This window comes from Enhydra lutris, unplaced genomic scaffold (assembly GCF_002288905.1).
Source record: "Enhydra lutris kenyoni isolate GAN:26980312 unplaced genomic scaffold, ASM228890v2 scaffoldscaffold73, whole genome shotgun sequence".
Classification (NCBI taxonomy): domain Eukaryota; kingdom Metazoa; phylum Chordata; class Mammalia; order Carnivora; family Mustelidae; genus Enhydra; species Enhydra lutris.
The window spans coordinates 4,924,824-4,940,911 of NW_019154157.1; the positions used below are offsets into that span (position 1 = coordinate 4,924,824).

Here is a 16,088-nt window from a genome sequence, read left to right on the forward strand (position 1 = left end):
AGCGGCAGTAAAAGCTGCACGACCGCCTCTCAACCAGCTGCGCAACCGCAATGGAAGCTCCGCGAGCCCAGGATGGGGTGCGGACTAGGGCGGAGCTAGCCACTCGCGAGCGCTGACGCGACGAGTCGCGGCGGAAGGGTGTGGACGCGCAGGCGCCGCGGTGGTTCGGGAGGGGGGAGTGAGGAGGCGGGGCCGCGCAGGCGCCGTGAGGGGCGGTAGCGGCGGCGGCGGCGGTGGTGGTAGCGGCGGCAGCTGTGAGGGGGTTCCGGGAAGATGGTGCTGATTAAGGAATTGTGAGTGGGTCGGTGGGTGCGAGCGAGGCTACGCGACGGCGGTGGTGGGAGACTCACTGATTGAGAAGTGGTGGAAGCGGAATATTTCTAGAAAGGAGCGATCCTCTGTCTGGCCGCTCCCTGCGCGCGCCCCCTCCCCCCGGGCCGTGCCCCCGGCCCACCGAAGGCCTCACCACGGCGCGTTCTCAGACCCTCTCCCCTGGCGTTGCCGTGGTAACACCACCGCCCACTCCCCTGGGGCGGAGGCGCCTGGGTCCCGGCCGGAGCGCGTGGCTCGGGAAGGCGAGGCCGGGAGTTTCCGCTGGGACCCGCCTTCTCCCCATATACCCCCCACCCCCCACTTCCAGTCCCAGCCTGGGCCCACTCGCAGGCCCGTCGCTGGGGGAACCGAGCCCGGGACCGAGTCGGAGCCCGAGGGTAGGGAGGCTCGGTGGGTCTGACAGTGATTTGTCGTGTGGGGTGGAGCCTACCTGTAGCCCGCGGAAGATGGGCTTGCCAGGTGAAGACAGTCCTCGTGTCGCGACTCGAGGTGGGACGTAGGCGCCCTGAAGTTCAAGCAGGAGCTGGGAGTTCGGAGAACTGCGCTCCCCGAGGCAGCGCAGTTGTCTTAATCGGGAGAGCCCTCTCTTCTGCTTTGAGTCTCAGTTTTCACATCTTTAAGATGGGGTGACGCTGGGTTCCACCTCCTTCACGAGGTTGAGGTCAGGAATTGTTAACACGTGGCCTGTCAGATGGAAGGGCTTTCAGGTGAGTTAGACCGGCGGAGTGCTTTTACTGAAAAGTTAAGGCATTTCCCACCGGCAAGCACTATAGCTATTACAGGAAATCTGTTAGCCATGATTGTTGAGCTGTCACAGCTGATTCGTATCCTCAGCATCCTGTGGGCAACTAGGGATTTCGCGTATGGCCTGTTAGGTTTTTTTCAAAAGCTCCTCTCACTTTAAATTCTTAAACGTACATTTTGGTTTAATTTAGTTATCTTAAGACGACTTATCTTTAGTGTTCTCAGATTTCCTTTAGAAAGTCACTTCTGTCACTTCTCTGCTTAAAACTCTCCAAAGACAACCCCCCCCCCCCATCTCACTGTGAATAAAAAAGTCCTTACAGTAGCCCACGAGGTCTTAACATTATTTTCTGTTCTGGTCTGATCGCATTTACTACCCTGCACGTTCCCGTGTCCATTTTAAGCTCAAGCTTCCTAATAGTTCTTTCATTACTTCAGGAAAAAAGCTCAGTTCAAGGCCTTTCTGCTTGCTGTTCCCTCTGCCTGAAGTGCTCTTGCTATGCTGCCTCCTGCAGGTCTTAAGTATCGCCTTCTTAGGGAGTCCCTCTTTGAAGACCTAATTGCAACCCCCACCGTTTGGTATTTGCGTTTCCTGCATTGTTGTCAGTAGCAATTATTACTGTCTAACATGCAATACAGTCACTTTTTTTTTTTCTGTTTTACCACCTGTATTCTCTTGCTACATGCAAGCTCCATGAATTTGTCTCTTTTGCTCACTTCCATATTCCCAACTCTTAGAATAGTTCTTGGAGCATAGTAAGGGCTCAATAAGTACTTGTTAAGTTAATGAAAAATCACTTTAGTCAGTCACAGGGATCCTGAGAAAAGACACGTTTTTGGATAAAGTTTATTTATAGTATTGAACCTCTGGATAAAGCTTTTCTTCCAAGTATTTTATGCAATGTATCGTGAAAGTTTTATTTATTACTCTGACATCTTTGTAATGTAGGTAGGTGGCAGATACTAAGACAGATGGAGGAAACAAGACAGAAGGAAATTGACTTGGCCCAAGTCACATAGCAAGTGAGTTGCAGAACTGATCTTACATCATAGATCTCGTCATTTTTATTAGAGTTATTTCCTCCCTTCTAAAATGTGAATTAAGTGTTCAATAGATCCCTTTGACAGTTAGTGAGGAGTATCAAGCTAACTCATGGAAAGCAGTTCCCATTGGGAATTTGCACAATATGCTTTTTGTGAAACCATTACTTTCATTATAAAAATTTAAATGCGCCAAGGTAACAAATGCTGAAATGTGCCCAAACATAATTTTTTTTTCCTAAACAGTTATAAATTACATTTCTTGATGTTCACGCTTCATGTGTGTCTCCCTAGACTTTTTTTTTTTCTTTCTCCTTTTAGACTTTTTAAAAGCAGAGTCTGTTTTTATTTTGTTTCTAGTACCCGGCGTAGCATCTAGGCCAGCATACTGTAAGTGCTCAGTGTTGTTGAATGAAAAACAGAATTCTTCCTATTTGTGAGTCAACTTTCTAAAATCATTTTTGGTCAGGAGCACTGAATAGGTCATTCCTATGTGAAGATGTTGGTAAACTGTAAAATACTTTGGCAAATGTTTGTTGTCTTAAAAAATGTTATCTATTTTTGACATAAATAAAAAGGTTAGAAATGACTTTTCAGGGTGGGGAGTTCCCTTAAGTTGTTACTTAAGCAATAAATGAAGTTGCCATTAGTGTAGAGTCCTAGTTTTAAAGAACTAGTTGCTAGTTCCATTTGGAAAATTATTTTCCTGAGGATTTTCAGAGAATTTTGAAAATTTTCAAATTGTTGTAAAAGATGAATGAGGCTTTGAGAAAAAGAGAAAATCAAACTCTGTCTATTCCTTTTACTTTTGGTAAGCAAATAGTGAAGAATTTGACTCATCATTCATCCAGAATGTCTTAATCAGTCACTTTGATTTTGTGAAATAAGTTTTGCTCTAAGTGTTGTTATATTAAAACAGGGATCTTCCCACTAGTGAGTAGTTGTTAAAATTACTCAACAGTGATTCTTTGGTTTTGTGAAAGTTCCAGGAAGTCTTTAACTGTTTCCTCTCTATTCCTTCCATTTCTTCTGCAGTCTGTCTTCTTGGTTCAGGCCTTTGTAAATCTTTGCCCAGCCTCCCCAAAGATGGTTTTTTCCTCACACTCCTGCCTCTCAGTGTTTTTTAAACAGCTACAGATGACTTCTTTAGATTAGCTGTAGTCATGTCACTTCCCTTTGGAACAACCTTCCTGGATCCCTTGTTGCCTAAAAATGTAATAGATTTCTTTTCATTGTATTCCAGGTCCTAAAAATATGCTCCCAACATGTATCTCTGTCTAGATCTTCTTTCCCTTTCAGAATATGCTCTCAAGGGGCACCTGGGTGGCTCAGTGGGTTAAAGCCTCTGCCTTTGGCTCAGGTCATGATCCCAGGGTCCTGGGTACAGGCTCTCTCCTTGGCAGGGAGCCTGCTTCCCCCCCTCTCTCTGCCTGCCTCTTTGCCTACTTGTGATCTCTGTCTGTGGAATAAGTAAATAAAATCTTAAAAAAAAAAAATAAAAAAGTAAAGATAAAAAAAAAAAGAATATGCTCTCAACCTATATCTTAGTCTGCCTCTCCCCCCTACCACACCCTCTTGGCCCCAGTTTATTTTCTGTTACTGAAACAGTGAGCAAATCCGTGTGTATTCTGAGGAGACAGTTAAGAGGATTAGGTATGCAAGGATTTTTTTTGTATAACAAGTTTATTTTTGATGAGAATAGGAGTTAGTAATCATGGTGTTTGAGAATGTTCATTGTCTTTAGGTGACAGAGAGTGATGAGTGACCCCAGATAGTGACAGGGGAGAATAACAGGAGGCATGTTTTATACATGCTGGAGGTCAAGGTGATGTGAAGACTCAGGCATCGATGTTTGAGAGAATAGGGAGAGAGGTATGGGTGGACGTGCAGCCGAAGAGAAGTTGGAATGAGGAAAAACTACTGGGAGTTTTCTATAAAATGAAAATCAAGGTGACCATTGTGGGATTTTTTTTCCATTTTCTTATAATAGAAAGTTAAAATGAAAATTTTACGTAACATTGCTATGGTACCCTAATAGTTAGTAGGGAAAAGTCTGAGAAAGACCAGGCCAAAAAAAGAAGTTGCTGTCTTGGACACCAGCTGTTATCATGAGATAATTGCTAGGGATTTTCAGAGTTTATGCTGGAGATAAGTTAAGGGTCTTCCCTATAAAAATCTGGTGATAAATGCAATATTCTGATATAATTTACCATAATATTCTCTTTTTGGATTATATCTTTAGGGGCATTATGCCTCCATTTCAGTCCTTTTGTTGGTCTAGTAACAAATTTTTGGACAGAATCACACACCAGTCAACCTTACATTGTGCTTGCCCTGGAAGGTGTTCTGTTTCTAAGGTTCAAAGTATTTCCCTTGGTAAAGTCTTTTCTTGTTACATCTAAAGGAATTTTTACTTGTTTTTCTCTTAATAGAACTGAGGAGTAATCAGGTACTGGGGAAAAATTTTAGGAAGCATTCATTCATGAGATTCAAGACCTACATTCTATGAGAAATAACATAAAAACAAAATATGTAGTACATAGAGAATGAAACCATACTAAAAATTTCATGAGGGCAACCTGACCAGACATTCTAAAAATAATATTCAGAACCCTGTAATTTTCAGTGATGAGTTTACTCTTGTTTCTTTTCTCCTCACAAGAATCTCTACAGCTGTGTTTTTGGGGTCCTGATATAATGAGGTCACTAAATGGGAGTGATCATTGAGACCCACAAGTGGTAGTTTTACTTCCCCAATTTAAAAATTCTTATTTAGAGCCCGAGGCATTGCAAAGACAATAACATCCTTGTATTACGCTATCATTGGATTTAAGCAAAATTTCTTCTAAGTGTAGAGATCTGTGTTTTAAAGCCAAATATTTCATATGTGACATATTTTTTTCTTTTGTTGTTTTAGCCGTGTGGTTTTGCCATGTTCTGTTCAGGAGGTAAGTCTTCCTTTTTTTCTGTATTTTGCTGATATAGCTTATTTCAATATGTTAATCTAAAGTAATATTTTTGTTGTATTTCCTTACCTTTACATTCCAGTTTGTGTGACAAAATGAATTGTGGTATATTACAGATAATTCATTGTAAACGAATTTCGATACACTGCCTTGTTTCGGAAAGCTCTAAAGACTGTGGTTTAATCTTCTGCCAGTTCAGAAATTCTGGCTACAGTATCCCAGAGAAAGGAGGTTCCAGCCTCAGCATAAGCACTTTAAGGCTAAGTAACTTGCAGCTTAGAGAAATTTTTTACTGTTGGATATTTTAAACATTTGTCTTTAAGCCAAAATTTGCTTTCCTGTAATGTTTGTTGTTTACAATTCCTTCCACTTGTGCAGTGGGAAATAAGCCTGTTCTGTCTGGCATATGGTAGCCCATCAGGTTTTCTCCTGGCCATTCTCTCGGCTCCCCTCAAGTTCTTTTGTTCCATCTTCTCTGCATGAGGTCACAGGTTAAACATTCGCAGCACGGTCATTTGGCCTAGTATAACATGACCTCTAGATTTCCTCACCAGCTGGTGTCACTACCTCTTGCACTGTAGTTGTTGCTCTTAACTGCAAACAGTATTCCAGATGTGGTCCGACCACCATGTAACTGTGAGAGATTATTGTCCTCCTTGATCTGCACATAATAGAGAAATATGCTACCTGTTCAGAACGTGCATGTCCTTCAGTTGTAGCTATTTGTGGTAGAGCCAGGAAGAGGATAAAAGCAGAGAAACTGAGATATATGTAGCAAACCCCACAAAGCCCGCTGGGTTGTTCGATAACTTGCACGCAGTTTGCACTTGCTCAGTTATCTCGTTTTCCTGGAGCTGACAGTAGATTAGAAGCAGTGCATTGGAAGTGGAACAAAACAAACTGATAACCTAAGAAGTGACAGCTGACAGAAGACAGAAAAAAACAAAAACAAAGTAAAATGCAGGAACTAAAAATGAGTAGCTCTCTGGCACAGCTTAAAGTAGACTTGAATGTAGCTGTATATATCTCAGTAGTGCCCGAGGTTTCCCCATATTTAAACACTCTAGACAAACCAGGCACTCCTGTGCTTTGCTTGGGCAATTGATTGTTTGAACTTGAATGTAGAAATTGACATTCGTTTTTGTTAATTTTTTTCTTTTGTTTCAGTTAGTTGGATCAACTTGTCGAAATCTTTCCGAGTCTTGGTGTTGTCACTGAAAATAAGCTCAGTTTTTTCTTCTTTTCAGGCTTACTAACCATGCCTTCTGTCTCTATTTGAATTAGTCTTAAAAATGAGAATGACAGGCTACTGGCATGTCACAAAATAGCAGTCATTAATAACTTTTTTGGATACTGTTGTTTAGTTGTTTCTTTGTAAAGTTCTGTTACTCTGTTTCTGACCAAGATTAAATTTACCTTTTGATTAAGACATTTTAATTATACTTTAAAAATATGACAGTGTTGAAAAGTACATTTTAAAGGACTTAAGGATTGTAGCATTATTGGATTAACCTGGTATTATATCACAAAAACCAAAGAAATACACCCTCCCTGCTGTCTAAAATCCCTACAGAAATTATTTCTGTTGCTTTTAAGAAATGTGTTTGGTTCTACCCTCCTAAACCCAAACTGAGTGATTGAGTTAGTGTGTATTTAAATTAACCTTCAAGATAGTGTCATATTCTCATGGACTTTTTAGATATAAATATTTACTGAGCTTACAACTACTCCTATTTTTTGTCTCACATAAAATGTTCATTGAATGACTAATCGAATGATTAGTTTTTAGAGAGAGCTTTTCTTTGAAAATGTGCTTTAAAACAAAAGCATTTCTTCAGGCTGTCCTTGCCGGGAGGAAGAAACTTAGCCAAATTTGAAGAGATTGGAGACAGTGCCATGATTGAGTCACTAGAACAAATTAGAACATGAGAACTTTGCTTTTTATTATTTGTTGTAACTGTTAGCAGCTCCAGATTGGCACAGAACAATACTGCCCACTCACAGGTATTGGTTCAGGCCATTGAGAACTCTGGTTCAATTTAAAATGAAATAGAAACCACTGTCAGCAATTTCTTGCCTTTTATAGTAATTCTTGTGTATTTGTAATACTTTAAAAACAGTTTCTGTTTACTGGAGAACTTTACAATTAACAGTTTGGATCCTGGATACCCAGTACTGCTTCTATTGAGGTGGAGAACAGTGAAATTGGGCATGTCAGGCATAAGTCATGGGAAAAAAGACCCCAGAGCTCTACTGAAATTTGGACTGTAATAGTTCTTTATATTTTCAGGCTTTTTTATTATACTTCATATACTTTCTCTTTATCATTGATGATGGTATTCTGGTCGCTCAGCTTTCTTAATTAGCAGAGTAACAATTATATTCCTTCATGCTTTTTTCCCCTCCAGAATTCTGTGAAATTAAATGAGATAGAATTGATCTGAAAGTGCTTTGGAAAATACAAATGTACGTTATACAAAAAGTTGGGCCAAGCATCAAGATGTTTTCTTGATAAGTGGATAGGACATATAAGGGCACCCCAGAGTATTTGTAACTAGCAGTTTTCCCAAATCATGGAAATCTCGTAAAATAGTTTCTTGAGGTTGTATGATCATCTATTGTTTAATCTTCCTAAGCATATTAATTTTTAATTTGAATCATATTTTCATATGGAACAGATGTGCTGAATGGTTTGGATAAGCTCTATATCATATGTGGTAAGATTTTAGCATAGGAAATTTCTGCAGGTACTATTGGCTTAATGAAATTCTGTGCTCTGAAATTCCAGTATCAGGTTGGGCAGCTTTACTCTGTTGCAGAAGCTAGTAAGAATGAAACTGGTGGTGGAGAAGGAATTGAAGTCTTAAAAAATGAACCTTATGAGAAGGATGGAGAAAAGGGACAGTATACACACAAAATCTATCACCTAAAGAGGTAAGCGGATTGTTCACATCAGATGCTTAGTCATTCTTTTAAAGACGATGCTTTAATTCTCTAGCTTATTTATTGAGCGGGTAATTCCCTAACTTCCTGGGCTGTATGCTGAGATGCTTTTTAAATTTTACTCTGACAATATGTTGCATTTTAATTTTTTGAGAGACCCCCCCATTGATTGTTTTTAAATTATAAAAGTGATATAATTGTTTATAAAAAAAAAATTCAAACAACAGGGAAAGTTATAAAATAAAAACTTAGTCCCGCCTCTTGCCATCACATATGCATAACCCCAGGGAGAACCACTAGTAACAGTTCCTCCTTCTGGATCATTTTCTATAGATATTCAAATAAGTTTTTAAAAATAGACATACAGAGAGCTCTATTACTTGCGTTATTTTTTGTTTTCTATGGCAAACGGGATCCTGTCACACATAAGCTTCTGCAGTTGGCTTTGTTTTTCATGGAGTGACACATTGTGAACACCCTGTGGTGTTATTTAATGTCCATGTCCTTGTTTTGAAGGCTGAGTGACCTTTCTTGCTGTGAACAAAGCATAGGTGATTTAACCATTCTCTAAATGATAAGTCAATTTAGGTGTTTTAGGTATTTTCCTTTTTGCATGTTACAAATAATATTTCTGCGAACATGGTTGCACATGTCTTCATGCCTTAGGTTACTGTTTCTCCAGGAGAAATGTATAAAAGTGAATTTTGCTGCAAGGATATGCTTATTTAAAATTTTGGTATTACTGCCAGATTGCCTTCCAAGAGTTTGGTAGTGTTCATTTTCCGTATTTTTCTCCACTTATTTATTTGCCAATCTGATACACAGAAATAGTCTCTGGTTCAAATTTGCATGCTTTATTAGTGAAGTTGAATGTATTTTCCTATTAGTAGACTATTTGAATTTCTTGTGCAACTTGACTGTTGAAATCTTCCATTCATTGTTTTTATCTCTTTGGTTTATAGAAGTTCTCCTGAGTTTGGCACAAATATTTTTTGAAAAATACTTTATTTATCTCAGAGAAAGTGAGTGAGTGGGAGGAGGGATGGGGTTGGGGGAGAGAGAGAGAAAGAGGATCTCAAGCAGATTCAAGCAGATTCTGCGCTGAACTTGGAGCCTGACATGGAGCTTGATCATACAACACTGACATCTTGACCTGAGCCACCCAGATACCCCTAGCTAGCATAAATATTTTAGAATAGAATATGCATGCCAGTATTTGTCCAAGGGCAAAAGATCAGTAATGGTTTTTAAGAGTCTATTTTGTCAGTGGTCTCCCTAATTTACTAAAAGTAGGAGGGATCGGGACATCTAGGTGGCTCAGTCAGTTAAGTGTGTGCCTTTGGTTCAGGTCATGATCCCAGAGTCCTGGGATTGAGTCCTGCTTTGGATTCCCTGCTCAGAGGGGAGTCTGCTTCTCCCTTTTCCTTTGCGCATCCCCCTCTGCTCATGCTCCTGTGCTCGCTCTCCTTCTCTCTGACAAATAAATGAAAATTTTTAAAAAGTAGGAGAAATCTTTGGTCTTTTCTTGGCTTTACTTCTTCATAATGAAATGAGTAACACCCATTTTTGTAGACTTTTTTTTTTTGTAGTGCTCCTTAAAGTTGTAGGTGAGCTGTGTGATAATAAGTCTTTTCTGTTTTCTCAGTTTAAAACCATCACTTGGTTTATACTGACACATGAATATAAAGTAGGTTATCACTTTATAGAATCTTAAATTTTATTTATTTATTTATTTATTTATTCTCCTAGAATGCAGTGTTTCTTTGTTTCTGATGCAGGTTTGAATGAAGGCAGTAATTCTGATCAATCAATTATCCATAGAGACTCTTATTTATTCCTGTTAATTTGTTAGTTCCCTAAGTATATCTAAAAAAAAAAATGTGTTATTTGGAGAAAAGTGTGGCATTCTAGATAGTATGATCTACAGAGTATTTATAGTATTGAATTTGTGTATACTTAGTTTTATTTTTTAGTATTTTACATTTACTCATTAATTGGATTTTACCAACACATAAAACTTTTTTATTGTAAGCATTTAACTTTCTTTGGGGATTCTAAAATTAACCAGAAAGTTCACTATATAAAACTTTCTGTTGGTGTATGATGTCCATATGTGAATAATCGTGAAATAGATTCAAAATACCCTTCATTTGAAAACTGAGAGTTGGAAATTGAAGAAATGTTTGATGTATCATTAAATGGAAAAGATTAATTGCTAAATATGTACATAAATATAAATATGCAGTGCATTACATGTATTTTTAAAAAACTAATCAGAGAAAGGCCTAGAAAGAGACTCATTAAAATGTTAATTTTTTTCTCTTGGTGGTGGAATTATGGGTGGTTTAAATTTTTTTTTTTACTTTTCTCTATTTTTAATTAGAAAAACGATAAATATTTTGAGGCATCTGATTCAGATGACATTCCACTCATAAATAATAAATCTCTTAATTTGAAGAGGGCTGTATAGATACAGTTAGTTCAAGAGATGTTATTGTTCTGAAGAGCGTATTTGGGGACAAGGTTCAGAATTCCTCTCAGGCTTTTAATAGATTAAATAAAGAAAAACCATGGCTCTCTGGAGGCCAGCCTCCCAGTACTCTCTTGGCTTCTTCATTCCTAGAAGGAGCTGAAGTTATTCCCAGTATCCTTTGGTTTTACCCTGTCATGCACTCATTTACTCCTCATTACTCCTATTGAAAAATAGGGGATATGCCTGTTGTACCTAAGAGGATACCAAAATGCATGTTTGCCCAAAGTCACACAGCTAGTAAGTGGCAGAATGGTAACTGTGATCTGGATTCTCTGGGTTCTAATCCCATGATTAGATCACAGTTAGGCAGTCCTAACTCCCTGACAATAAGCACTCAGGACCTGATGAACACAGGTGTGCCATGAGAAGGAGGGGAGGGGGTCTGATTGGATGGGAAGGGCTGTTTGATGCCCATAGAAGGCTGGCTTTGTCACACAAAGAAAGATGGCAGCTGGGGACAGAGCGTGGAGAGGCCTGAGACTGGAAAGGAATAAAGAGGATGGCATTAATGGATCTCAGTCAGTGTGGTGGGTAGTAGCCTCTCTGACAGTGGTGAAGAACAACCAAAAACCTGTCCGGTAGTGCAAACAAAACCAGGACCAACTGTTGCTGTAGTCTGGGGGAGGGAGTGCAAGGCAGTCACATGTCCACATGCTCAAAGGCATCCGTGTTTTGCTGAAGGCCCAATAGCTATGGGATAACTAGATTATGGAAGGGCAAAGAATCATTTAGCAGTGAGTGCTGAGGCCTTCACTGTGCCATAGGGAAGATAGCAATCATGACATAGGGCTGGCTGCATAGCCAGTGAGACCTCAGTATCCTGCAAGCGCATCCTGCAAGTTCAGCATGCGGGAGACCTCCCCACAGTTCCTAGAGAGTTTTAGAGCTCTCTTCCTGAGGAAGTTAAGTTTGTGTCCTGTAATATATATTTCCTTTTTCAGCATGTGCTCCTTGGGTAACTTCTAGTGCTGTGTGCACTATCACTGTATAGCAGCAATAGAATTGCAGACTTGACTGGCTAAATCTATTGCCTGAAGCTACCCACACTTTATTGTATGTTTGAAATACTTGAAATTCTGAGATCCACTCTACCCAGTGGAATCAACATCTCTGGATTCTCTGGCCAGTATGCTTTCCCATTTTGGCAAAACACTTCTTGGTGTAAGATACACACACTTCATCTTAACCAGAAGATTGAGAAACATCTTGGGAAGGTATTAAAAAAAAGACCATAGTTTAGTGACCATTGACTTCCCCGCCCCCCTTGAATCTCAAATAATAATCTTAGAGGATAATGAGATTCTCTCCATATCCTTTGATAATTTATAATAAGTAGTTGCCCATGGTAATTCTAAGCAGAGGATCTAGTCCTTATTGTGTTCTCACTATGTGCTGGTTACTGTACATGCTCTAGGTCAGAGCTCAGTGATTCCTCATAGCAGCCGTTTCTAGTGAGGAAATGAAGGTTCAGAAAGGTGTAAGTAACTGGCCCCTCTGTCACAGGTGTTGGTAGCAAACATGGGCAGTGAACCCAGGCAGGCATTGTGACTCTAGAACTTGCCCTCTTAATCATTTTGCTATACTGCTGAGCCCTGTGGGAGGGTTAGAATATTTTCCGTTTTCAGAAGTAAATGCCAAAGAGGTTTGCAGAGAAATTCTTCCAAGGCGATAGTTTTCACTGATTCCCATGTTCCCATAGTCTTTGAAGTCTCAAGTCATCTTCCAGAATAAAGTTAAGTTTAATAAGCTACTCGAGATTATCCATGTCGCTCCAGTTGTTATAACTGTCCAGAATAAAAACTATTAGCTCTTAGCAAGCCTGACTCTTCATTGTCTTCTAGAAGTGCCCTGTTCAGCCCCTAAGGTTCTTTTCTTCTTGTGATGTGGGGTTGCCCGTAACCTGTTTCCTGAGCATAGCTCAGCTCTGTCCTGTTTAGAAGCATTCCTAGACTACTTTTATTCTTCCCTAAACTTCGTCACTTTTTGTCACATCTACTCATTTTAACACCTGATCATGTGTACTTCATGTCTATTTGTCTTATACCCTATTTACCATAAAAGTTTGAGTATGTTTCTTTATGATGTTCAGTATACACTTAATAGTGGATGATGGGGAGAGAGGACAGACTGTCGGGCAAAAAAATTTGAAGCAAGGCAAGGAAATGTGTTGCAACCTTTGAGATGGTTATTTCGGAGAAAAACTTGTAGCTCTCCTGAGACTTTGTAGGAAGGAATACACTGACCAGTCATTTTGTTGTTTTTTCTCCCTTCTTGGGGAAAATCAGCTTTACTGTTTCATTCTTTATAAGCATTATATCTTCACCATCTCCAGTCAGTCCTGAATGACAGAGAAGTCATAAAACCATGCCCCTGAATGGTCTTGTTCCCCAAAGACTGAAACAGCAGAGGTTTAATTGAAAATCATTTAAAAATTTCATGTAGTTCCAGTTAAGAGCTCATTTTTGTATGCAAAAGAGTCATTTGCCAGGAACTAAAGTTACATTCATGTTTAAAAATGAGAAGTTTAAATCACCTGAGAATGCACAGATCGATTATATCTGATGATTCACAACAGAGCATCTTTGCATAAGTATACATAAGAAATTTATAAATACCAGCCCAATATAGTAATTCATTCTTAAGTCGAGAATTAGTCACCAACGGAAAGGTTTTTCTTTGTGTATAGTTCTAAGTCTTCAGTTTTACACAGTTCAGAGTTTTCTAAATAATGACCCTATTCCAGGGGAATATCAGAAATACTTCTGTAATGCATTGTTTCCTTTTTATGGTATGTTTCTCATTGGTATTCTGTTTCGTTATGTGGAAAATACTTCTTTCCCTCTCTCTTTTTGTTATTTCTCCAAAACTTTAAAGCCTTGTTTTACCCTGAAAGTTAGCCAATTTGTGTCTGGTTATTTTACTTCTTTCCTACAAATCAGGATTTGAAGTCATTTTGTAATTTTTTCCTATTGTTCTACCCATTTTTTCCATCTCCATACCCACCACGTTAATGCACGTTACCATTATCTCTTTCTTTTGAGCTTTTCCACTTGTTTCCAGACTGATCTCTTGCCACCCATTCTTTTGACTCTTATAAATAATGCTGCTGTGAAGACTTGTGTACAAGTTTCCGTGTAGACAAGTTTTTATTTTTCTTGGGTGTGTGCACATGTGCATACGCACACACACACTCACTCATTCTCTCTCTCCTAGTTGGAATTATTGGGTCATATGGCAACTCCTCACTTTTTGAACTTCCAGACTGTTTCCAAAGTGACCGAACCATTTTACATTCCCCCCAACCATGTGGGAAGGCTCCAGTGTCTCAGTATCGTTGCCAACACTCGTTATTATCAGGATTTGTTTTGTTTTTGTAATAGCCATTTTAATGGGTGAGAGGTGGTATGTCAAGGTTTGGATTTGCATTTCTTTGTCGATGCATGATGTTGAGCATATTTTCACGTGTTTACTGGTAATTTGTAGATCTTCAGAGAACTATCCGGTCAAATCTTCTACCTGTTTTTTTAATTGGGTTGTCTATTTTAAGAGTTCTTTACATATTCTAGATAATAACCCCTTGTCAGGTACATGATTTGCAGTTTTTCCCTTTCTTGAGTTTTCTCCTCACTTTCTTGACAGTGTCCTTTGAGGCATTAAAAGTTTATAATTTTGATTAAGCCCAATTTACTTCTTTTTCATTCATCATTTATGCTTCTGGTGTCCTATCTGAGAAACCATTGTTCAGTCCATGGTCCCAAAGATTTATATCCACATTTGCTTATAAGAATTTTATAGTTTTAGGGGCGCCTGGGTGGCTCAGTCAATTAAGCATCCAGTTCTTGATTTCAGCTCAGGTCATGATCTCAGGGTCATGAGATCGGCCCCACACTGGGCTTCATGCTCAGCAGGGATTCTGCTTGAGATTCTCTCTCTCCTCCTCCCTCTGCCCTTCTTCCCACTCGAGCTGGAGCTCTCTCAAACAACAACAACAACAACAACAAAGAATTTTACAGTTTTAGCTCTTAAATGTAGATCTTCAGTCCATTTTGAGTTAATTTTTGCCTCCATCCACTCTTGCCCTCTCCAGTTAATTTTCATTTACTAACACGACTCTACTAAATTGACAAAGAATGTTCTTAAAACTTAAATCTAGTTGTGTCATTCTTCTCCTTAAAGCCTTTAGTAGCTTCTTGTCATACAAAGACTAAAACCCAAACCCTTTGGCTTATAAAATGGGCCTCATTGTGATCTGTCTGCCCTCTGCTCTCCTCAGGATCCTCATCTTATGTCCATCCCTCTGTTCCTCCTTCACTACAGTCTAGCCATGCTGGAGGCCTCAGAGTGACCCAGGCAGACCAAGTGTTTAGCTATTTTAGGACTTTGGGGCCTGTGTCTTCATGTGGCTGGCCCTTCTCACCCTCAGATCACCATTGTATTATCACTTCCTCAGGGAGGCCTTCTTGGGCACCCTTAAACATGGTATTCACAATGTCCTGTGCTCTCTTCCTCGACTTTACTGCACTTCAGGAGAGGTAATTCACTCCTTTTGTTATTTCCTGCTCTGTTTTCTGCTTCTTTCCCTGGAAGGTGAGCTCAGAGTAGGAGTTGTCCATTTGCACACTGTTATTTATGTAGCCCTTGGCACACTGGACACTCAGTAAATAAATACTTAAGTGAATGAATGAGTGAGGTGGCCATGTATTTAAGGTATATTTCATTTGATTATAAAATGAAAGATTATTTATGGCAAATTAATCTCATCTTCATAATCTTTCATATGTTTTTCTACATTTCGATGTTTACAGTAGGTTGTAGGATGGAAAAATAGAACTGTACACTTTGCTCATTTTGTTTATAAGTGGATGTAAAATTTTCACAGGAAAAATGCAGTTTGAAATGATTTGCCAAGATGTTATGTCTCAGGAACAGATTTTAAAAAAAAAGAATGCTATTAGGTCAGAGGTTCAGTGTACATTATGGTCATTTATTATGTATCTTTGAAACCATATAAGCTCTTTGTTTTACTCTGCCACCATGACAGAGTTGTCTTACACTTAACAGGTTCACAGCCATTGTTGTAGAAGTTAGATCTTCATTTTATCTCCTGTCAACACAGTTGATGGAACATTTTGGTTGAATTTTACCCTGAAGTTAAATGTTCTTCATATACATTTAGAGTTGGGATGGGAAAAGGACTATGTATGGCAAAGAACTTTTTGTGCTCTTGGACATTATTTTATGCCTGACTCTTAGACAAATCTAGAAGTGTTTAGCTTGAGTTAAGTTCTGTCATGAGTTTGGTTTGTCATGAGAGACTGTTTCATGATTGTTGGGAGAACAAGAAGAGGAATGTCCTTCTTCATCTGTTTTTGAAGGCCTGTCTCCCTTTTGTTAATTCACTTAATATTTGTTCTTTTTCTGAGACTCTAAGCTTCCAAAACAGAATTTCCTTGGTAAGTAGGTGATAGAAAACCAATGTGTGTGCTGTCAATTATATAAATGGCACATTTGCAGCACCTTGTTAGGAA

The 16,088-nt window shown here is 39.2% G+C and overlaps 1 protein-coding gene across 2 annotated transcripts in view; it reads left to right on the plus strand.

Moving 5' to 3' along the window:
- Nucleotides 1–210: 210 nt before the first annotated feature.
- Nucleotides 211–16,088, plus strand: part of LOC111160003 (phosphatidylinositol transfer protein beta) — a 64,282-nt gene continuing 48,404 nt past the window's right edge. For both annotated transcript variants that reach the window (XM_022522760.1, XM_022522759.1), the window contains exons 1-3: nt 211–293; nt 5,036–5,066; nt 7,873–8,018. In XM_022522760.1, coding sequence (XP_022378468.1) covers nt 274–293; nt 5,036–5,066; nt 7,873–8,018 — 197 coding nt within the window. In that variant the 5' untranslated portion in view covers nt 211–273. The remainder of the gene's footprint in view (nt 294–5,035; nt 5,067–7,872; nt 8,019–16,088) is intronic.